Source organism: Clytia hemisphaerica, unplaced genomic scaffold (genome assembly GCF_902728285.1).
Source record: "Clytia hemisphaerica strain Z4C2 unplaced genomic scaffold, Clytia hemisphaerica genome assembly, whole genome shotgun sequence".
NCBI classification, from domain to species: Eukaryota; Metazoa; Cnidaria; class Hydrozoa; order Leptothecata; family Clytiidae; genus Clytia; species Clytia hemisphaerica.
This window is the reverse complement of record NW_027103344.1, coordinates 564208-589000: the sequence shown is the minus strand read 5'-3', so window position 1 is coordinate 589000 and position 24793 is coordinate 564208. Positions and strand designations below refer to the sequence as shown.

Here is a 24793-nt window from a genome sequence, read left to right as displayed (position 1 = left end):
TTTGTCTATTTTCCTAAGAAATTCAGTGTTTTAGAGTCAACAAAGCCTTAAAATGTTCTAAAAATGTTCTTAACATTTCGGTCATCGAAGCCTAATGTTCTTATATAGTTTGCTCTTATACTGAGTTTCTGGAGAGCCATATTTTAATCTTAGTTTGTAGAAGGAGAAGCATAGTCGTTTATAAAGAATGCAATGAGATTGATTAATTATCATGATTGCAATTAGAACTACTTCCTCAAAATAACTTGCAATAGAGTTACTACTTAAACGTGGTCAAAAGTAAATGATGAAGTGTGGCTTCGTAATAATTATTATAGACATAAAGCGATTATAATATATCATAATTTATGTCAAGTATGAAACAATGAATTAGGTAATCTTTCTCGAACGACAGAACCAATCAAAATCAAAGAGTATTAAAAAAACCACAACTTCTCTCTCACAAAGACACAGCAAAAAAAGTCAGCAATTTTTCATCACGATAATTTTCTAGCTTTATCAAATTATCTGTATGACGTAAGACAACTTACTTTCTGAACGCCCTCGCTTCACGGTCAGATATCATATAAATAGGGGCTTGGATTGGGATAAAAATCAGTTCAAATCAAAGAGTCAAAACGACAAACATTAAACAAATAATATACAGTGCAGGTCGCTGGAAAAGACTAAAAAACTAAAAACTAAAAAACTTTGTAGATCAAAGTATTATTGGAAAATAACTCTGAAAAGAAATCATAAATACTACAACGAAAAAGGTAAGCTTATTTTGTATAGATAATTTTTCAAATCATCAGATTTTGGGGGTCTTTGGACTCCTTTTGGCTGGGAGAAATTCCTTTTCGTTGATCATAAATTAACCAACTATTCTTTGATTATTTTAGAAACTATTACGAAGACATCTCAACTGAAATCAAAAACAAAATGGTGGCACAGCAACAAGTTCAAATAAACGAGCAACCTGAAATCACCATGGAAACCATGAGCGGAACACTGACTGGCAGCCAGTCTAGATATGATCCTTTGGTTCATCCAGACATCGAACTTTCATCCACAGATATCCCAAAATTCACCAAAGGTGATAAAATCATTTCCAACTTATTCAAGAAGATCGACAAAGACGAGTTGATCACAGCTCCTTTACAAGCACAACCTGAAACGATGCAATTCTTCAACAAAGTCTTTGAAAACATCGTTGAAACAAACGACGTTGGACAACTTGACGGTCAAAAATGGGAAACCTGGAACGGTGAAACGAAAAATGAAGTGACAATCGAACGAGATTACAAAGGATTGGAGATCAGTGATAAATACATGGCACCAATGGATGTTTATGTTGGAGGTCCTGCAACTTGTTTTGGAGCTGCTCTTCAAGCCAACTCTGGTGAAAATGCCAAGAATATCTTGTATGCTCATGATGGATGCAGAGGAACCAGCAATTGGAAAGGAAGTGCAAGTTACCATCACGTTCATGATGCTATCCCTGTCTATTACTGGCCCAACAACCATGGATTATACTCTGCTTACATCACAGCCAAACATCATTTCCAAAAGAAATTCAATCTGGAAGGTTACAAAGAAGAACTGGCAACCATTCCACAATGGTGTAAGATCAGATGGAATCTTGGAAACACATTGTTCACCAAAGATGCTTGGAAGAATATCAAATTATTCGCCAAGAATCAGAAAGAAGCTTTGGGAGATGTCGGCCTTTTCATTGAAGGTATGTACAAACGATAAGCTATTTATATTCCTACTTTTATCGCTCCTGTCTTATCAGCTTTAAGTCATAATCATCGAAGTTTGATAAATTTGGCAATAGTTTCTCTATCAACAACAACTATTTATTGAAAGGACGATGGTCGAACAAATAATAATAATTCTTCATTTAACATTCCAGGAACACAATGGCGAAAAGACGAGGACACGACCGCATACACAACTATCCGACATTCGGGTATGTCCGAGAAAATCGTTGAACAACTCAAAGGATTGGAAAAACCTGTTCTCATCACAAATGATGATCGGGCTAAATGCACCTATGTTCAACTCGGTTCCAAACAAGGTTTAGCCTGGATCAACTCGACCTTAAAGAGGCTAGACCGAGTTGGAGGCGATGCAGTCGAATTCTTCAAGAACAGTAAAGAAGAGATCGAATCGAGAGGTTATCCAAGTGATTTTGTGGTCCAACAACTCGAGTTTCCACAACATGGTTACTTCCCTCCTTACGCACCAAACGCTTTGGAAAATCTGGTCAAAACTAAAGGAGGTAATGTTCGTGATGATATGCGATTGGAAAAACTCTTTGTAATGCCCTCCAATCAAGATTACGATGACGTCACAGTCAACAAAGCACAATTTCGTAACCTGACAACCGGACAAGCAGAAATCGTACCGGTCAAGTCCATATCCATGTCACTCGGTCCAAGCATGAAATCGTTGTCAGTTGACGGTAAAAACTTGTTGAATCACACCATGTATGCTAGTGGTGCTTCTACTGTCTTCATGGTCAAAGTGGATGAATCGAAAGTGGACCAATCACAGATGTTGAAATTTCGTGATAACATTGACATGAAGAACAACCATATTGTTCGTCTTGGTGAACGAGTCGTCAAAGATGCTGACTCAGGAAAATCTTATCGAATCTTTGTTTTGCAAGTGACCGGCGGAGGACATTTCCCGGCACGACACGCTCACGCCGAAGCTGCCATCAACACTTTCAAAGCTTGCACATGTCAACTGTTCAAATTGGACGGCAAAGATGCTACAGAGGGGATTGAGTACGAAGTTGTTCAAGTCAGATCATGCGCCCGAAGTGTTGGCTCACAAAACGTCTTTCGCCTCAACCTTCCAGCAACCAATGCTGCAATGCTTTATGGGATCGGTGGTATCGGCATCACAACAATGGCTCCCAACGCCCTTCTAATGAGAGCTGCGTTGACCGAACGTGCCAAACTCGGAAATCCTCAACTTGAGTACAAACCAGAAGAATATAAGAATAATTTGAGTCAAGGACAATTTGCTCAGATTCCTTATTGGAATAAAGAGAATCCATTTTCAGGGCGTAATTACGCCAGATGGGTGGATCACGTCAACCAACCAAAACAAGTGGCGCCCATTTTATACCCGAGTGCACCAAAACTTCCACAATTCGCATATGCAAAACAATATTCAATGGTTTCACAAATGGCTCGCTTGTTCAACAAGACCAAACCATACGTTCGAAAATTGATCTAAAAAACTTTAATATTGCAGATACCATAGCAGCTCTCGCTGGCGAGAATTATATCCTTGTTTATATATTACGTTTTTGTATTATATATTATGTAAATTATAATAATTTAATAATTAAATGATTTCAGTTTATTTTATTGGCAATTTTTATGGACAACTCTTCATTTGAAAAAGTCCAAAATAATTTTTACTTTTCTAGGAATATTTCAACTCGATTGTACATACTACATTACATACAAACATTCTTAAGTATTTATCAAATTAAAACATAATAAAATATTTCAAAGGAAACATTATTTTCGTTATTAACTTCTTGAACCTTTCCCTAATGTACACTTGAATGACGGAATCGTCCTTATTGACAAAGTAGGCCAAAAATATTAACTTCGGTTAAATAATTTCTCCTTTGATCTAATGTCGGTCGACAAAAATGGCGTGTGAAACAGTGAGCAAATGGTTTCAAGTTAGCAAACCCTAGAGTCGTTTATATTTCGTGTAATGCAGTAATAGGGGTGATATATGATAATATGATAATTGTTCCGAGGTGGCATTAGTTTGCATAAACTACGATTTATCTCTTCCATTATTTGTTGCTTAGTTTTAGAGCATTCGCCTTACAATCTAAGGGTTGTGGGTTCGATCCCCGGTCACCGCCAACTCAGCGGATGAGTAGCTTAGATTGGGTAATCTGATCTAGGCGGTAAGTTACTGGGAGCTGACAGTAGGTGTGGCGCCCCACCTCAGCAATCGATCTCCCAGGTCTAGCACAAATAGAAAAGGGGATAGACTCCCTCACTCCCGGCCCCGCCGACAGCCACCAAATGAATATACTTACTTACTTTATTCATCTACCATTTTCAGGGTTCCTTGCACCCTGAAAAATGCAATTCCAAGAACTTTCCTTTCTCATGAATATACTCTTCTTGTTTATCAGAAGCAGTAAATTTTTCGATGAAGCTTGGCTGTTTTAATTTTGGATCTTTGAGCTTAATCTTATTCTTATCCTGTTCTGATTATTAAGGCAAACTTTAAGTATATTGAACTTTTCTAACCGATTTTTACAACTTATTGAACCTAATATTGCTTTAAATTCACAAATTCAAAGCTCAGCATTGTTCTTTTTTTCTCGACAATGTGATCCTGATTGTTCTTATGCAATTGTTCTTGTAAAAAATAGAGTGTATAATAAGGTATACATGTTATTTAAAGCATATGGGAAAATTACGCATTTATTACCCTTTGTTAATTATGCTAATTATGTTTAACATACAAAAAATCTATTCCCAGTACACGTTTCATAAGAACATCCAAAGTTTTTGAAGCCTTTTTGAAGCCTTCTTATTTTCATCATTTTTGTCCATTTCCTTAAGAAATTGGCCGTTTTAGAGTCCACAAAGCCTAAAAATGTTCTTAACATATTCTTATATAGTCTGTTCTTATAAAAAATCGTGTATTAATAACCCTTTGTCAGAGGAAGGGTGAGCGTTATCCCAGGGTCATCTTATCACTGCTGTAAATCATTCTGCAAGTCATGCTAACCTACAGCGTCTATTTTCAGATTTGTGATATTGAAAACATAGCAGCTTTGAAAACAATGAATAGAGTTGCAGTGTAGTATTTTATACGAGGAAATTGCATTGGCTCATCCTTCTTCTTTAATGTGCAACAATTAACGGGCGCAAAAGATATTTTTAACGGTGGGAAAATCGCCCACCAAAAAAATAGTATGCACAATCACGTATACTATAAATCATTACTTCCTATTGCCCCCCTTTTACTTTTGTATGTTTCTAGAAAAAAACACCAAGGTGGCACAAACCAGCAGTGCATCTTTTTATGCAGGAAATTGAAAAACAGGTCCAATATAAACAATATCAATTTGCAAGGGTCCTAATTAGTGTTTTTTTTTAACGGTGGGATAATTCCCCACCAAAAAAGACATTGTACGCACTGACGGTCACGTAAAATTTGAATTATTACTTCCTATCGCCCCCTTCTTTTATTGCATGTTTCTAGTAAAAATCTATTACCAAGGTGGTACGAACCATTGAGCCTTTGAAAGTACTTTGAAAAAATTTTCGATGCCTTCGGATGCTCTTAACTTTTTCAGTTTCAAGCCTAAAATGTTCTTAAATTTCACCCTTTTGTGAGTATTTCTGACCATTTTCCTCCAGGCAATCATACGAACCCACGGTTCATACAGATAAAGACTGGAAGACTGAATGGATGAGTGCAGGCTATTTTGAAAAGGTTACTACTAACGGAAGCTTGTAGATGTATATTACAAGTCTCTATTTTAGAGTTCAGTACATGACCCGGGGCACTGAATTTTAAAACTTAGCTTTCAAAATCGGACCCTTACAGTGCAGCTCTTAATCGTTAAAAAAGGTACCCTTACAGCGCATTCTTGCCACCAATTTCCAACTCAGTGTAGCATAGAACAATGTCTTGGAAAATTTTTCCTCAAACTGAGCCTTGGCTGTCAGTCAAATGGTCAAAAGTATAAGTTTTGGGGTTTATAAAGTAAAAACGCAGTTATTAGGACGGTTTTGGCCGAACATATAATGAATTGAACTGATTCTGCTTTTGACTCTCTAGATTATTTTGATTCTTTTCCAAAAATGTACCCTTACAGTGCACTCCTCTAAAAGTACACCCTTACAGTACATTTCGAGGACCTCAAAGAACCTACCCTAATGGGCGTTGCATGCCGTAGGTCGGACCATATGAGTGCCCACCCCCCCGGGAGTACATGAGCATTCGTGAACAGAATTGTTAAAACGTTTTAAGAGGTCATCATTAGAAATGCAAATTCATTGTTATTCGTGTAAACTTGAGAAAAGCTGAGTCAAATTATGACATCATTTTTAGCCAATAAAGCTAAAGGATGGATGCTTGATAAATGGATTTACGTCATTTTAAACCAATCAATTTTTTAGCATGATAAATTCCATTCATGATATTCATAACGTAATGTTTCATACGGAAGCACCCAAAATAGCTCGGCCGTTTCCTACTAGTTTTATCATTTAAATTCAAAATTAATGTCAAACACTCGGTCTTTATTGTGTGCTTCCGTATAAAACATTACGTAATGAATATCACGAATAAGGTAAGTAAAAGCCATCCTGTATCAGTTTGTATATAATCACCGCGATATAAATCCCATGCTTGTTCATTTTGCTGACTAGTTTCGTCATATCACTCCACGCATGCTGATTTCCCTTTCGTCCTTATCTGGGAATTAAAATTTTACCATAATCACTGTTTTAACGTGTTTTCTAAAAAAGGTAAGCTGGGTCACCAGGACGATTTCATGGAATTTAAGAAGAACCTTAAGAAGACAGTAAGCCTCAATTTTCTTGCCGAGTCATAATAAACGTAAGGTTTTCGTATTCATTTTGCTGACTACACTCATTAGACACAGCCCAAACACATTCTAGTTTAGAAATCACAACTCATTCTTTATCTTTCTTCAGTCCATTCAATCAAATATGCTTTTGAAAGAAAGTATGACAGAGATTTCACGACGTTTTTTTTAAGAACATCCAAAATTTTTGAAGTCTTCAAAATATTTTTAGCTTTTTGAGTTATAAGCCTAAAAATGTTCTTATTTTCACCATTTTGTGACCATTTCGACCTATTTTCCTAAAGAATCGGGTATTTTTGAGTCCCCAAAGCCTTAAAATGTTCTTAGCTTGTTCTTAGCATTTTGGCCATCGAAGCCTTATGTTCTTATATAGTTTCTTGTTCTTATAAAAAAACGTGTACTCATTCTTTCTTCAGTCCATGCGATTCTTTTTCTCGGAATCAAATATTACTGTGCACACGTGCTTTTGGAAGAAAATATGACAGACACGATTCCCAGCTGGCACAAAACGTCGTTTCAACGTTTAAATAACGTTCACAACGTCCATATCATGACACGATTTCATTATTTTGACTGTTCATTTTATTGACTTATTTGATTGTCACACCTTAAACATGCTAGATTGACATTTCTATTTTCAGACTACAAGATTACCTTACAGAAACAAATATTACAGTTAAAACGTGCTTCTTGAAGAAAGTATAAAGTGGGGTCTATGACACGCTCTTTTCTTGGAACTGTTCTCTCAGATTACACTTCCGTTATTTTGCCGAATACACGTTTTTTAATAAGAAAATCCAAAATTTTTGAAACCTTCGGATATTCTTAATTTTTGGAGTTTTAAGCCTAAAAATGTTCTTAACATGTTCTATTTTCACCATTTTGTAAATATTTTTGTCCATTTTCTTAAGACATCGGGTGTTTTAGAGTCCGCAAAGCCTTAAAATGTGCTTAAGTTGTTCTTAACATTTTGGCCATCGAAACTTTGTTCTTATATAGTTTGTTCTTATAAAAAACGTGTATTTATGTTGTAATAAATCATGACCATTATTTATTTTGCTGACTAGCCTCGTAATCACACCTCAACCATAATTAATCCCTTCCTTCCTTCTTTATCTTCAGACGGCGAGGTTACTTTTTCTCAGAATCAAAAATTAGAGTTAAAAACGTGCTTTTGATGAAATTATACGATGTACTGCAGAGTCACACAAACGTAATCTGAATACTTTTATCTTATCAATATTTACTTTACCGTGTAAGGAAAATTTGTCCTAGTTTTTTTTTGCAGAATCACCGCCGAAATGTCATCGAATGACAGTTGCAAATGGAAAGACTTTAAAAAGCTTTTCTCCGGATCTAAGAGTTTTCTGGAGTTCGCCAGTTGTTACCGTTGAACGGATATGAAATTTTTTGCTTGGGTCACCCTCCCCCTTGGGTGCTTTGAAAATTCGGAAAAAGAGTAAAGAAGGCCTTGTCAAATTTTTTCTCTATTTCACAATTATATTGCACTGAGAATTTTTTTTCTCGATACGACTTTTCAATAGACTGATTGCTTGAAAAGTGGATAATCGATAATTGTGATTTCAGCAATTTCGTTCAAAAATCATTGATTCTTCCTGTCTGTCCACTTAATTAATACTGAAAACGTTGGAAAAATTGGTCTACAAATTCAAGCAATTCAAACAATGTCTTTGACGTCAACATATTGCAATACCTACAAAAAACGTAAAACTGAAAGGGAACAAATTTTCATCTGCTGAATTAAGCAAAATGTCAAAGATCCATAGTTACACAAGAAGGTAATATAATTTCTTTTGCCAAAATTTTAATCAATATCGGATGTTGTTTTAAAGCATATCTTTTGAAATTATCATTTATCAGGCCAAAGAGAAATCCTTCAAATGATACCAACAAATCTCCAGTCTTCCCAGTCTTTGTTAATGCTTCTAAATCTTATATTTAGAAGTCACATTGTCTCAATAGAAGAAGTATATAAACACAGTGATCCCGGGGGGGGGGGGGGTACTACCCTTGTCGACCGACGGGGAAGCTCCGCTGAGGTTCTAAAAATGGACCCTACGTGGGACTCGAAATTTACGACAAAAGTGGCCCTGAATGGGACTGATAAATAGGCACCCTACGAGGGACTGATTTTTCTATTTTGGTGTTTTTGCGACCCTACGTGGGACTCGTGGAGGTTAAAAAAGGTACCCTGACCAGTGGAGCATCCCCGTAGCCCATCTTGCCCTAGTCCCCCCCCCCGGGCAGTGATCAAAGCAAGTTTTTTTCGTCTGACAAGCAAAATGGATTTTACACACTGCAAATTAACACTTTTTTTTAAAAACGTCTTACTTCTCTAAGACGGAAGAACTTTCAACAGTATATTATACACGTTTTTTTATAAGAACAAGCTATATAAGAACATAAGGCTTCGATGTTAAGAACATTTTTAGGCTTAAAACTCAAAAAGTTGAGAGCATCCGAAGGAGTTAAAAATTTTGGATGTTCTTATAAAAAAAACAGGCAGAATGGAAAATATCCAACAAGAGCATAGAAAAAACCCTAATAGCACCCGTCTTAAATGATAATTTCTCATTCGCTTTCCCAGTACTGGACACTTTATTCCGCGGAGCAGGGTCTGGTGACCGTATACTTATATACGTCGGTAGAATCATAGTTCGACATTTTCGTTTCTCCAACATCTTTGTCGAGGTTGGATATTTGTGTACCAAAATTTGAATTCAGAGGAAATAGAGGAAAATCCACACCCACAATACAGTATTCGGTACGTGATCCTCGATAATATGGAATGAATTTCTTTCAAAGAGTCAGATTGAAAGGGAAGATTTTTTTTTCATAACGAAAATACTTTTTCTTTCAGTAATCGTAGAATTTTTTCCCGTTTTCAGCATGACTAAAAACATAGGTTACGAAAACATTAATTACACAAATTATATGTGGGAGAAGAAATTCGGAGCTATCAGGAACCATTTGAAATATTTTATAAGAGCAAACTATAAAAGAATAAAAGGCCTCAATGGCCAAAATATCAAGGAACAAGTTAAGAACATTTTAAGGCATTTTAGACTCTAAATCACTCGATTTCATAGGAAAATGGACAAAAATGATCACGAAATGGTGAAAATAAGAACATGTTAAGAGCATTTTTGGGCTTAAAACTAAAAGAGTTAAAACACCCGAAGGCTTCAAAAATTTTGGATATTCTTATAAAAGAGGTGTATTTTATCACGTCATAACTTAAAGGTAGAGGAAGTTTTGGCAGAAATCAGCACAATTTCAGTTCACTAGGAGCGAGCGGGCTGAATTACTATTGGTCAAAATGTGTAGAAAGGATTTTCACATATTATTGAAAGCAACCGTCATTACGGAATCTTTTGTGGAGAATTCTCAAAACATTTTAGAAGAAATAGACTAGTTTCACATCCCCTTTTGAAATAAGTAACAAATAATTTGGCAAATTTAGCTATCGATGAGTAATGGTCAAACAAAGAGGTCTGTTGAGCTTTGTGTAAAAAGGAACAACTTATATAGTGACTGTCAGTAAGGAAGTCTGCGGTTTCTTCCTACTTTGGGATGGGACTGCTTTGTCATCGTCGCAAGAAAGGCAACAAACGGCACAACTGACAAAACGCCTATCTTACGTTTTTTTATAAGAACATTCAAGCATTAAAATGTTCTTAATGATTTTGATATGGTTCTCGGAATGAAATATTACTGTGCAAACGCGCTGTTGGAAGAAAGTATAACAGACACGATTTCACGAGACTTTCATTATTTCGACATTTCATTTTATTAGCTTATTTTTATCTATGTTATCTTCTCATACGTTCGAAACCCGACACAACCCAAATTATATAACTTAAATGCACCTGCTTCGAGTAATTGAGTCAGCAAAAATATGTCAACTCAAAGCCGATAGTAGCCAAGTAAAGAAAACTATTTAAAAAACAGGTAGCAATTACTGCGCTGTTAAGATGTTATTAAGCGGTTGATAGGGAAATATTAGCGATTTCAATTTCACGGAAATTCTAACATGTACGAATATTTATTCCTTTATAATGGGTCCATTTAATTGCCTAGCTTATGGTTGTTTAATATATTGCGCGAGTTAAAGGCTTTTAATGAGGATTTCGAAACTAATTGACACTAAAGTTGAATAATTTGACAGAAAGCTAAAATATTTGAGCGTGACAGCTTACGTTTTATTAAGAAGCCATTAATCGTGGGCTTAATGAGTATTAATTACACGTGGGAAGAAACTTCTGGGGTCTGATATTGCCTTTTTTTGCGAGGAAGTGTCTTTCCGCCACATTAAAGGAGTGCTTTATTGACAGACAAAAACAGGGACGAGTAACACATTTTTTGGTGGGAGTAACTGAAATTTTCACTCCCTAACTGTAACTCCCCTCTGACAATTTTAGCAGCTGGTGACATTTTGGACATTATTTTTACCCGACCAACATTTTTTGATCCTGACTATTTTCCCCAAGGTGCATGTTCTTTCCATGTGTAAAATTTTTAAGTGTCGAGTATACTTTCTAGCTCCATTACACAAGAAAAGCTTGTGAAACTGTCTGATTCATGATATTCATGACGTAATATTTTCTACGGAAATACCCCGGTTTTAGCCAGTAGTGGCAAATTTAAACTAGACAAAAGTTGTACATAATTTGCCACTACTGGCAAAAACCGGGGTCTTTCCGTAGAAAACGTTACGTCATGAATATCACGAATTTAAGCCTTGTATATGTATAACAATAGAAAAAGTTGCTTGACCCACAGCGACAATGATGAAGTTTCGATTGAAGTGATGGAAAAAAAATGCATTGTAATGATTTATGCTAATTTATGCAAAAGAAAAAACAGCATATTTAAATCTTTTTCATATAATAATTATAATATGAATATGACGCAAACGAGATTTGCCATCGTCATCTAGCAAACTCGCCTACTCCCCCCAAAGGAAAAGTTTCTAATTTCCTTGTTACACTATTACTCGCATATAAATAGAGGTTAAGATATGAATATAGATCAGTATACATCGAACAATCGATAGAGAAACATCTAAAGAAAAGAGAAGTTTACACTCAGAACAACGTAATCGCTAACAAAAAAATCAACCATATATCAAGAAAGCTCAGTATAAGGTAAGCTATAAGCCTTCTTGACTGTTATATAATTGACTAATTCTTCAAAGTTAAAGTTGCAAGATTTACTTCTAAAGTGAGTTAGGCTTGAATTTACAATATTCTTGCATTTTGTAAAGGCTTGAATCTACAATATATTCAAATTTATTCGGAAGCGAAAAATATAAAAATGAAGTTTAAGACCTTCTTAAAAAAGCACACTTAACTGTAGTCTAAAATTTCTTATTTTCTATTTTCTTCAGAACTACAACAAACACATCAGCAACAACAAAATGCCAGGATTAAACTCACTCACCGATAAACATATGAAAAATATGAACCAAACACCTTATTGGAACAAAGAAAACCCTTTCGCCGGTAACTACGCCAGAGGAGTCGACCATGTCTACAATCCGAAAAAAGTTCAACCAAGTTCACCGAGACTGGCTTCAAATCAATATTCGTACCCTAAACAATATACAATGGCTTCACAAATGGCTCGCGCTTTCATGAAATACAAACCACACATCTCAAAATTTCTCTAACTAAAATTTCATAAAATTAGAATATTTAAATTTTACAATTGAAAACTTGCAGGCAAGGTGTACATACTGTACATATTTTGAAAAATATCTTGTATAAAATTATATTATGAGTAGATCTTTAACTTTAACATTTTTGGTATTTTTGATTTTTCCGTTAAAAGCTTTATTATTTTTTAAATTCATATACCAATAAAATTGTATAATTTCAGTTTATGTATCTTATTATAGTTAAAAATGAAATTTTGATGGAAAATCTTTTTCAAATTCTTGATTCTAAATCCGGATTTTTACTTATTGCTTTTGATGTACCAAATGACGCCCACGGGCAAAAAAAGTTGGAAGTGTGCCATCAAAATTGTAAATGGAAAGACATTCATTATCTTCAGACGATGAGATTACTTTTTCTCAGAATCCAAAAACGTGCTTTTTGAAGATATGCGGGGTTAAAGACACACTACACCTTTTTTTATATAAGAACAAACTATATAAAAACAATTTTAGGCTTTAAAATCAAAAAGTTATGAACATCCGATGGATTGTATTTTTATAAAAAAAAACGTGTATTCATGTTGTAATGATTCGCCTCCATGCTTATCTATTTTACTGACTAGCCTCATAATCACACCTCAACCATAATCCCTTCCTTCCTTCTTTATCTTCAGACAATGAGATTACTTTTTCTCAGAATCAAAAATTAGTCAAAAACGTGTTTTTGATAAAATTATACGATGTACCGCAGAGACACAGAAACGTAATCTTAATACTTTTAGCGAGGTTAAGCAAGTGTTTATTTAGACCGTTCAATCACCGCAGAAATGTCATCGAATGACAATTGCCTGAGGAAAGACTTTAAAAAGTTTTTCTCCGGATCTAAGAGTTTTCTGGAGTTCGCCAGTTGTGACTGTTGAACGGGTATGATATTTTTTAGCTTGGGTCAGCCTCCCCATTGGTGCTTTGAAAATTCGGAAAAAGAGTAAAGAAGGCCTTGTCAATTTTTTTCTCTATTTCACAATTATATTGCACTGAAAAATTTTTTTTCGATACGACTCTAACTTTTCAATAGAGTGATTGCTTGAAAATGGGATAATCGATAATTGTGATTCTAGAGCAATTTGGTTTAAAAATCATTGATTCTTCCTGTCTGTCTCACTTAATTAAGACTGAAAGCGTTGGAAAAATTAGTCTACAAGGGATCATCAATTGTCATCAACGACAAATTCAAGCAATTCAAAACAATGTCTTTGACGTCAACATATTGCAATACCTACAAAAAACGTAGAACTGAAAGGGAACACATTTTATCTGCTAAATTAAGCAAAATGTCAAAGTTACACAAGAAGTATATCCGATCGATCTGCTGAATTAAGCAAAATGTCAAAAATCCAAAGTTACACAACAAGTATATCCGATCGATCATTATGATAATTTCTTTTGCCAAAATTTTAATCAATATCGGATGTGGTTTTAAAGCATATTTGAAATTATCATTTATCAGGCCAAAGAGAAATCCTTCAAATGATACCAACAAATCTCCAGTCTTTGTTAATGCTTCTAAATCTCACTTTTAGAAGTCGCATTGTCTTTAGGAGTAGATAGATACAGTGATCAAAGCAAGGTTTTTCGTCTGACAAGCAAAATGGATTTTACACACTGCAAATTAACACTTTTTTTGGAGAATTATGCAGAATTTTGAAACGGAAAAGCGTCTTACTTCTCTGAGACGGAAGAGCTTTTAACAGTTTATTATACACTTTTTTTTACAAGAACAAGCTATATAAGAACATAAGGCTTCTATGTTAAAAACATTTTTAGGCTTAAAACTCAAAAAGTTGAGAGCATCCGAAGGAGTTAAATTTTTGGATGTTCTTATAAAAAAAGCATGCAGAATGGAAAATATCCAACAAGAGCATAGACTTTGTCTTGTGGTACCTACACTTACAAAGTAGGTTGGGAAAACTAAATTTTATGTGACCGCATGCGCTTTCAAAGAGAAAAAAAATCCACTTTTATTTTGAGTCAGCATTACATGTCAAATAATGCTGATTGATCGATAGTCATTATCACGCTATCAAACGATTATTATAGATGATTTTAGAGATTTTATGCAGGAGTGGTCAAAAAGAAAAGATGGGCGAAAGAACCATTGAACTAATTCGAGCAACTCTTCCTCTTTTTTTCTTGGAAAAAAAGCAGTACTTAAAGGTTCAAGGTGAACTTGGGAAATGATGGAAGAATTTTTGTTTTTGAAAAAAAAACCTAATAGCACCCGCCTTAAATTTCCCATTGGCCTTCTTCCCAGTACTGGACACTCTACTCCACAGAACAAGGTCTGCTGACCGTTATATACTTTGGTAGAATTAGTTCGATATTTTCACTCTCCAAACATCTTAATCGACTTTGGATTTTTCGTACCAAAATTTGAATTCAGAGGACATAGAGGAAAATATTTCTATACAATAGAAGTATACCCACACCCACAATATTCGGTACGTGATCCCCAACAATACGCAATGAATTTCTTGCAAAGAGTCGGACTGAAAGGGAAGATTTTTTCTTTCGTAACGAAAATACTTTTTCTTTCAGTAATCGTAGAATTTTTTCCCGTTTTCAGCATGAATAAGTACATAGGTTACGAAAACATTAATTACACAAATTATATGTGAGAGAAGAAATTCGGAGCTATCAGGAACTATTTGAAGTATTTTATAAGAGCAAACTATAAAAGAATAAAAGGCCTCAATGGCCAAAATATTAAGGACCAAGTTAAGAACATTTTAAGGCTTTGTAGACTCTAAAACACCCTATTTCTTAAGAAAATGGACAAAAATACGCACAAAATAGTGGAAATAAGAACATGTTAAGAAAATTTTAAGGCTTAAGACTAAAAAAAGTTAACACCCAAAGGCTTCAGAAATTTTGGATATTCTTATAAAAAAAAGGTGCATTTTATCACGTCATAACTTGAAGGAAGAGGAAGTTTTGGCAGAAATCAGCACAATTTTAGTTCACAAGGAGCAAGGCTAAATTATTCTAGTCAAAATATGTAGAAAGGATTTTCCCGATATTATTGAAAGTAAGCATCATTACGAAATCTTTTGAAGTGAATTTTCAAAACCTTTTAGAAGAAACAGTCTATTTTCACATCCCCTTCGAAAAAAATGTAACAAAATAATAATTTGGCAAATTTATTCATTGAGATGAGTAATGGTCAAACAAAGAGTTCTGTTGATCTTTGTGTAAAAAAGAAACAACTTATATAGTGACTGCCAGTAAGGAAGTCTGCAGTTTCTTCCTACATTTTTTCTTACTTTGGGATGGGACTGCATTGTCATCGTCGCAAGAAAGGCAACAAACGGCACAACTGACAAAACGCCTATCTTACACGTTTTTTTATAAGAACAGTGTCAAGCATTAAAATATTCTTAAAATGTTCTTATTTTCACCATTTTGTGACCATTTTTACCCATTTTCCTAAAATAACGGGGTGATTTTGATATTTTTCTCGGAATCAAATATTACTGTGCAAACATGCTGTTGGAAGAAAGTACGACAGACACGATTTCACGAGACTTTCATTATTTCGACATTTCATTTTATTAGCTTATTTTTATTTATGTTATCTTCTCATACGTTCAAAACCCGACAAAACACAAATTATATAACTTAAATGCACCTGCTTTGAGTACTTGAGTCAGCAAAAATATGTCAACTACAAGCTGATAGTAACCAAGTAAAATAACTATTAAAAAACAGGTAGCAATTAACACTCTGTTAAGATGTTATTAAGCGGTCGATAGCAAAATATTAGCGATTTCCATTTCACGGAAATTGTAACATTGACTATTGACTAATGACTATTTATTCCTTTATAATGGGCCCATTTAATTGCCTAGCTTGTGGCTGTTCAATACATTGCTCGAGTTAAACGTTTTTAATGAGGACTTCAAAACTAATTAACACTAAAGTTGAATAATTTGACAGAAAGCTAATATTTCAGCGTCACAGCTTACGTTTTACTTAGAAGGCATTCGATCGTGGGCTTAACGAGTATTTGTTATCTGTGGGAAGAAACTTCTGGGGTCTGATATTGCCTTTTTTACGAGGAAGTGTCTTTCCGCTATATTAAAGGAGTACTTTATTGAGGGAAAGAAAACAGGGACAAGTGACACATCTTTTGGTGGGAGTGACTGAAATTTTCATTCCCTAACTCGCCTCTGACAATTTTAGCGGACTGGTGACAGACTTTTTGGTCATTGTTTTTACTAGACCAACATTTTTCAATCCTGACTATTTTCCCTCTGACAAGGCACATATTCTTTCTATGTTTAAAATTTTATTAATTTCTCACTTTTATACACCCACAATATTCGGTACGTGATCCCCAACAATATGCAATGAATTTCTTGCAAAGAGTCGGACTGAAAGGGAAGATTTTTTCTTTCGTAACGAAAATACTTTTTCTTTCAGTAATCGTAGAATTTTTTCCCGTTTTCAGCATGACTAAGTACATAGGTTACCAAAACATTAATTACACAAATTATATGTGAGAGAAGAAATTCGGAGCTATCAGGAACCATTTGAAGTATTTGATAAGAGCAAACTATAAAAGAATAAAAGGCCTCAAAGGCCAAAATATTAAGGACCAAGTTAAGAACATTTTAAGGCTTTGTAGACTCTAAAACACCCGATTTCTTAAGAAAATGGACAAAAATACGCAAAAAAAATAGTGGAAATAAGAACATGTTAAGAAAATTTTAAGGCTTAAGACTAAAAAAAAGTTAACACCCAAAGGCTTCAGAAATTTTGGATATTCTTATAAAAAAAAGGTGCATTTTATCACGTCATAACTTAAAGGAAGAGGAAGTTTTGGCAGAAATCAGCACAATTTTAGTTCACAAGGAGCAAGGCTAAATTATTCTGGTCAAAATATGTAGAAAGGATTTTCCCGATATTATTGAAAGTAATAGGGACCGCAATGATTTTTTCAAATTGTTTTTAGCGCATTGAAACCATGCTCATTGGAAAGAGCATCAAAAAAGAAAAAAAATGAGGGGTCATTCATCAAAATCGGCCAAGCCGTTCTCGAGATATGAAATTTTCTATCTCCTGAAAATGACCCTTTTTAGGGAACGATTTTCGAGGATTTTTGTAAAAATCATAGTTAAATAGGTTTAAAAGTGAAAATCCGGGGGTTATGTCGAAAAATACATTTTTTGCAATAACTTTACTTCTATTAATGCTATAACATTGAAACTTGGCACGAAGGTTCTCAAGACAAAGTTTTAATTTTTTATCAATTTTTTTTTTCAAAATTCTCGTTTGCCGTACGAATGAATCGAAAATATCCTCTATGCCGGAGAGCTGGCAGATTGTCACTCTCCGTGGACTTTGAACTTTCGAATTGTAAACAAACACGCGCTCGACAATTCTGTAGAATTTCTCGAATACCAATAAACTTTGAGCCAAAAAAGACAGCAGAGCGCGGTTGATGAAAATGTTAATTTTTATTAACAAAGAATATGTAAAAAAGGTTGAAATTTCATATTATCTTTGTCTTAATGCCGGGGAGGACAGCTAAAGCCCTCAAAAGTGGCTTTTTCCCAGAAAAAACTGAATAATCTTTTGTAGGATTTGATTGGGTCAATGAGACAAAAAAAACAAACAGCGCTGATCTCTTCCAGTTCCAAAAATGTATAACATCATGGGGGTTTGAGGACGCGCTCACCTGTCTAAATCCAATTTTCTGTTGGTAGGTCGTCTGCCATTCAAAATTTTACAAAATTGCTCATATTTTCATAAAAAATAAAGTTATGGCCACCAAACTTTTACAGGACATTTATTTAATGATAAGAATGCTTCTAAAACTTATCCCATGGTTATAGGTGGTCTAAAACCTAAAAAGAACATTTTGGTCGATTCCAACCGTTTTACCCCCGTCTTTCGCGGTCCCTAAAAGTAAGCATCATTACGAAATCTTTTGAAGTGAATTTTCAAAACCTTTTAGAAGAAACAGTCTATTTTCACATCCCCTTCGAAAAAAATGTAACAAAATAATAATTTGGCAAATTTATTCATTGAGATGAGTAATGGTCAAACAAAGAGTTCTGTTGATCTTTGTGTAAAAAAGAAACAACTTATATAGTGACTGCCAGTAAGGAAGTCTGCAGTTTCTTCCTACATTTTTTCTTACTTTGGGATGGGACTGCATTGTCATCGTCGCAAGAAAGGCAACAAACGGCACAACTGACAAAACGTCTATCTTACACGTTTTTTATAAGAACAGTGTCAAGCATTAAAATATTCTTAAAATGTTCTTATTTTCACCATTTTGTGACCATTTTTACCCATTTTCCTAAAATAACGGGGTGATTTTGATATTTTTCTCGGAATCAAATATTACTGTGCAAACATGCTGTTGGAAGAAAGTACGACAGACACGATTTGACGAGACTTTCATTATTTCGACATTTCATTTTATTAGCTTATTTTTATCTGTGTTATCTTCTCATACGTTCGAAACCCGACACAACCCAAATTAAATAACTTAAATGCACCTGCTTTGAGTACTTGAGTCAGCAAAAATATGTCAACTACAAGCTGGTAACCAAGTAAAATAACTATTAAATAAACAGGTAGCAATTAACACTCTGTTAAGATGTTATTAAGCGGTCGATAGCGAAATATTAGCGATTTCCATTTCACGGAAATTGTAACATTGACTATTGACTAATGACTATTTATTCCTTTATAATGGGCCCATTTAATTGCCTAGCTTGTGGCTGTTCAATACATTGCTCGAGTTAAACGTTTTTAATGAGGACTTCAAAACTAATTAACACTAAAGTTGAATAATTTGACAGAAAGCTAATATTTCAGCGTGACAGCTTACGTTTTACTTAGAAGGCATTCGATCGTGGGCTTAACGAGTATTTGTTATCTGTGGGAAGAAACTTCTGGGGTCTGATATTGCCTTTTTTACGAGGAAGTGTCTTTCCGCTATATTAAAGGAGTACTTTATTGAGGGAAAGAAAACAGGGACAAGTGACACATCTTTTGGTGGGAGTGACTGAAATTTTCATTCCCTAACTCGCCTCTGACAATTTTAGCGGACTGGTGACAGACTTTTTGGTCATTGTTTTTACTAGACCAACATTTTTCAATCCTGACTATTTTCCCTCTGACAAGGCACATATTCTTTCTATAGAAAGAAACATAGATGTTTAAAATTTTAAAGCGTCGAGCAGCGTCGAGTATACTTTCTAGCTCCATTACACGAGAGAAGCCTTGTGAAACTGTCTGATTCATGATATTCATGATGTAATGTTTTCTACGGAAATACCCCGGTTATAGCCAGTAGTGGCAAATTTAAACTAGACAAAAGTTGTATATAATTTGCCACTACTGGCAAAAACCGGGGTCTTTCCGTAGAAAACATTACGTCATGAATATCACGAATTTAAACCTTGTATATGTATAACAATAGAAAAAGTTGTTTGACCCACAGCGACAATGATGAAGTTTCGATTGAAGTGATAGAAAAAAAATGCATTGTAATGATTTATGCTAATTTATGCAAAAGAAAAAACAGCATATTTAAATCTTTTTCATATAATAATTATACTATGAATGATGACGCAAACGAGATTTGCCATCGTCATCTAGCAAACTCGCCTACTCCCCCCAAAGGAAAAGTTTCTAATTTCCTTGTTACACTATTACTCGCATATAGATCAGTATACATCGAACAATCGATAGAGAAACATCTAAAGAAAAGAGAAGTTTACACTCAGAACAACGTAATCGCTAACAAAAAAATCAACCATATCAACAAAGCTAAGTATAAGGTAAGCTATAAGCCTTCTTGATTGTTATATAATTTACTAATTCTTAAAAGTTAAAGTTGCAAAATTTTCTTATAAAGTGGGTTGGGCTTGAATTTACAATATTCTTGCCTCTTGTAAAGTGGGTTGGGCTTGAATCCATCATATATTGTGATTGATATCTTGTCTCTCATGAAGTTTCCTTCAAATTTATTCGGAAGCGAAAAATATAAAAATGAAGTTTAAGAACTTCTTAAAAGCACACTTAACTATAGTCTAAAATTTCTCATTTCCTATTTTCTGCAGAACTACAATAAACACATCAACAACAAAATGCCAGGATTAAACTCACTCAGCGATAAACACATGACAAGCATGAACCAAACACCTTATTGGAACAAAGAAAACCCTTTCGCCGGTAACTACGCCAGAGGAGTCGACCATGTCTACAATCCGAAAAAAGTTCAACCAAGTTCACCGAGACTGGCTTCAAATCAATATTCGTACCCTAAACAATATACAATGGCTTCACAAATGGCTCGCGCTTTTATGAAATATAAACCACACATCTCAAAGTTTCTCTAACTGAAATTTATTAATATCAGAATATTTAAATTTTTAAATTAGAAACTTGCAAGCAAGGTGTACATACTGTACATATTTTAAAAAATATCTTGTATAAAATTATATTCATTTTATAAGCAGATCTTTTACTTTAACATTTTTAGTTTTTTATTTTTATTTTCGGTTCCGTAAATTCCGTTAAAGACCTTTTTTTTCAAATTCATATACCAATAAAATTGTACAATTTCAGTTTATGTATCTTCTTGTAGCTAAAAAATGAAATCTTGATGGAAAATCTTTTTCAATATCTTAATTCTAAATCTCAATTCTTACTTAATACTTTTGATCAGTCTGTCCCTCTAAAGAATCTTGTATTGTAACACGCATGCGTAATTTGTCGTTCTTTTAACAAAGATGAATGAATGTGTAGGGGTGGTCCAGTCACTTTCGGTCGGGGTTGTGGACATTTGGTTGGCGACATTTTGTCGTTTTTTATGAAATTTGTCGTTCTTTTTGTCTATTTTTAGTAAATGCAGGATTCTTAAGATAAACCATTATTTTCGTTTCGCGTTTTACACTTTTTTTCAAATTCTGGCGGTAAATGTTATGAAAAACCATGCGAACCGCGCAAAATTCATATCGGAATTAAATGGATTCAAATCCTTCATAGGAGTTCCGAGTCTAGCTTTCCGCTATACCTTATAAGTCATCGAATCATGAGTCATGGTATCAGTTTTTTGCGTGCACATAACAAGTGGTGTCTAGAAAGCGCTATCTTAGCCCCCAGGGATGACCCCTTTTATACCAGCCTTCCACAAGAAAATTTAACACACCCTTTCCAAAAGATTTACCTCTCCTTTTTTGAAATTTTCTTTAACATTTCTATTAAGAAAATGGTGGAGGCCACTATATGCATGTCAACTATTTATTCAATTGAGTTTAAAGCTTGGAGGAGTAGAGAGGAATCTTCAACCTTTCTCAAGCAAGAAAAAGTGAAGCCTTAGATTCTGCGCCACTATTGAAATGACAGATTTGAATATAATGCTTTCTTTGTTTTCATGCGGCATACTGTATTTTATTTTAATCTTTTGCTATATTTTACTTTTGATCAGACCTTCGTGTGAAAACCACGCGGGTCGCACATAAATCGGATTAACTTTTTCTTTTTGCCATTTTTGCCAAATTAAAACTTGCAAAAACGCTTGAGATTCCCGACTTGCAAAATTAAATCCACCACATTTTCGGCGGACAAACCAGTTCAAAGTTACCATTTGTGGCAAAAAATGGCTATTTTTCAGCTGTTTTCAGGCTTATTCGCGAAATTAAATGCACATGAAATTTTTCAAAACTCTGACCCGCGAAATTGATTTCAGAAAGTTTTGTGATTTTTTTTTCCGCTCGCGAAATTTAATCCGATTAAAGTACAAGACTTTCAAACTCCACGATAATGTCATAAAATGAGAATGTCATAAATCATAAATCATTTAAAGTCACCATGACATAGCCAAAACTCTCTTTTCTACTTTCGATAATCACAATGCTTTTATAAGTACTCTTGATAACGGTTATTTAATAGTGCAGTTAAGATAAGTATTGAGAGATAAACCACGACAACAGAAGAATTTCCTCTAGCCGCCTTCATGCACGCTACGCAACCTCCCTACCATTGACCTTTATATAACCTGGACCAAGTTTCTCAATTCCGGCAGAGCAAAATCTTTGATCGGAGTTTTTTGAAAAGTGGTACTCAATAGCGGTGTAAATGCATCGAGAGCGCTAGGTCTACTTTCCCTCAAATATTTTTGTTGATGTAGCGCCGTTAAACTTTAATTTTTAACATTGCAATGGCTTCTTCTCGTGTACCAATTCCAAAAAAACTCTAATCAAAGATGGTGGATATAGTTTGGTCCAGGGATATATAAAGGTCAGTGCTCCCTACACGTTTTTTTTTAGAACAAACTATATAAGAGCATAAGGCTTCAATCGTTAAGAAAATGGACTAAATGCTCACAAAATAGTGAAAATAAGAACAAGCTAAGAACATTTTTAGGCTTTAAACTCAAAGAGAAAAAATTTAATACGCGAAATTAATGAGGGAAGAAAGTGAATATGATTAATTAAACGGGCTTCAATTTGCGACAATTAAAAGGAATAATGATATTTTAAAAGCGTGATCACGTAAAACAAGAATTATTACTTCCTATGGCCCCCTTTTACTATAATAGTTTCTAGAAAAAACGCCGACACAAACGCAACGCATTTTTTAAAGAAAAACAGGTCCAATATAAACAATTTTATCCCTTTCCGTGCCGATGTCGGCATATGCCGATTTCGACCTATTTGTCGGAAATTTATCATTTTTTACAAGATTTTTCCATCTGATGGTTTGAAATGAAAAAAATGAACATTTGGAAACTTTTCGATATTGAAAAATAACTATTCTACAATTTTTAACTCAAAATCAAAGTCTTTGGCTGATACTTCTTATCTTACTCAGAAAATGAAGTGAAAATCGCTACGTTTTGCCAATATCGGCATATGCCGACATCCGGCAAATAGGTCGAGGGTGTAAAAAAAGGCACAGCAGTTAAAGGGAAATAATACTTTCAAGGGGATTTTGATGACATGGGGCGATTTTCTTACATCATTAAAAGCTAATAGTAGATAATCAAAGGGTGGTATAAATCACAAATCACAGAAAATGTACACTTTAGATAATCTAAGCATGACAAACGATAGCCCTTGACCCAATAAGCATAAATATGAACTAGAATGTTAAGCAACCCCAGCACTAACCCAAAAATTGGAGTTGCTTATAAAAAACGTGTACGTGTTTCTGGTAAAATGTAAATCAAAATACAAATCGCTTGAATAAAGGAAGACTTTTTTCGTGTAGGCAAAATGTATAATAAAATGCAACGTCGAGTCAATTTTCTTTCTTTCAGCATGGAGAATGGAAAGTCCGCAATTTTTCCTGTTTCTCACTAATGAAACGTTTCAAGCTTATACAACAAAAAAATTCGAGCAATTTCAAAAACTATTCTTTGACATCATAAAAATGAGACTGAAAGAGAACAGATTTTTTTTTGCAAAATTCAGCAAAACGAATGCAAAAAGTTCATTACACAAGTATGGGACGTTATCATGCCAAAAAATTTACCGTTCTTATTTAACAACTTTTACTTTTAACAACTATTTAACCGTTCTTGAGTAACAAATTTTCCACAAAATATTGTATTCTTCATCCAATGTCCCTTTATTGCCATGGGATCTTAAGGTGTCTAACAACGTGCTAATTCATTTAATACACGCATTTTTTACAGATGACACGCCGCATTCAGAAAGTAAAGGCACTCATTTTGAGTCAGCATTACATGTAAAATTACAGAAATAAAAATAAACTATTAAAAATTTTGATCATCATCATTAGAAAATCCATTTAATTTTCGTATTTAAATTTTTTACATCCGGGAATTATGAATCCTCACGAAAAGAATACTTGATAGTAATTATTTTCTAGTGAGTTAAGTAAATTATGTCTGGAGGCGGGGTCCGGTCAAAATTCTGGGAAGTATATTTTCACGGTGACACCGGCAGCATAGAATAGGAGTTGTGTGTAAGTAAAGGAGAGTAAGTCTGATATGATTTTCACACTTGTCAGCTTTCTTCCCACACTCTGAAGTATATGCGTCAAATTGAGTTTTGATTTTCAATTTTTTTGGCTACGTAAGACTCTGAAACACTTTAAATACTTTTATAGTTTTGCATTACAAAGCATTAATCAAAGATGGGACGAGCGTATCAATCAAGAGTTAAAGAATGTAATTATATTACATTAGCCCTGCTGTAAACACCCCATTATCATTGTTTTAGATTATGTTTTAAGAATTTCTGTTGACTTATCTAATGACAAGGGAATCAAAATTAAAGTTCCCCTGCGCAAGCGTAACCGCGGCCTTTTTCTGACCGATCTTGACTTTGCTGACAATCTTGCCTTAGTTTCTGAGAGTATTCAAAATCTTGAAAGTCTTCTTCACTCACTTGAAACTTCGGCCAGTCAAGTCGGTCTTTATTGCAATGCTGGAAAAACTGAATTTATCAGCTCCTCTGGAAATG

General features: G+C 34.4%; 2 protein-coding genes and 2 long non-coding RNA genes across 4 annotated transcripts in view; 3 read left to right on the top strand and 1 right to left on the bottom strand.

Moving 5' to 3' along the window:
- The window catches only part of LOC136819202 (protein C-mannosyl-transferase DPY19L1-like), a 73311-nt gene that overhangs the window by 23943 nt on the left and 24575 nt on the right, over positions 1-24793 (bottom strand). The window lies entirely within an intron of this gene.
- Positions 583-3522, top strand: LOC136819185 (uncharacterized). Its single transcript, XM_067075393.1, has 3 exons — positions 583-755; positions 882-1720; positions 1898-3522. Exons 2-3 carry the CDS (start codon positions 922-924, stop codon positions 3232-3234), a joined length of 2136 nt encoding a protein of 711 aa, XP_066931494.1. The 5' UTR covers positions 583-755; positions 882-921; the 3' UTR covers positions 3235-3522.
- On the top strand, positions 11544-12338 carry LOC136819219 (uncharacterized). The gene is made up of 2 exons (XR_010848407.1): positions 11544-11769; positions 12012-12338. It is a non-coding gene; the product is annotated as an uncharacterized lncRNA (long non-coding RNA).
- LOC136819226 (uncharacterized) lies at positions 20030-20997 on the top strand. Its single transcript, XR_010848408.1, has 2 exons — positions 20030-20137; positions 20420-20997. It is a non-coding gene; the product is annotated as an uncharacterized lncRNA (long non-coding RNA).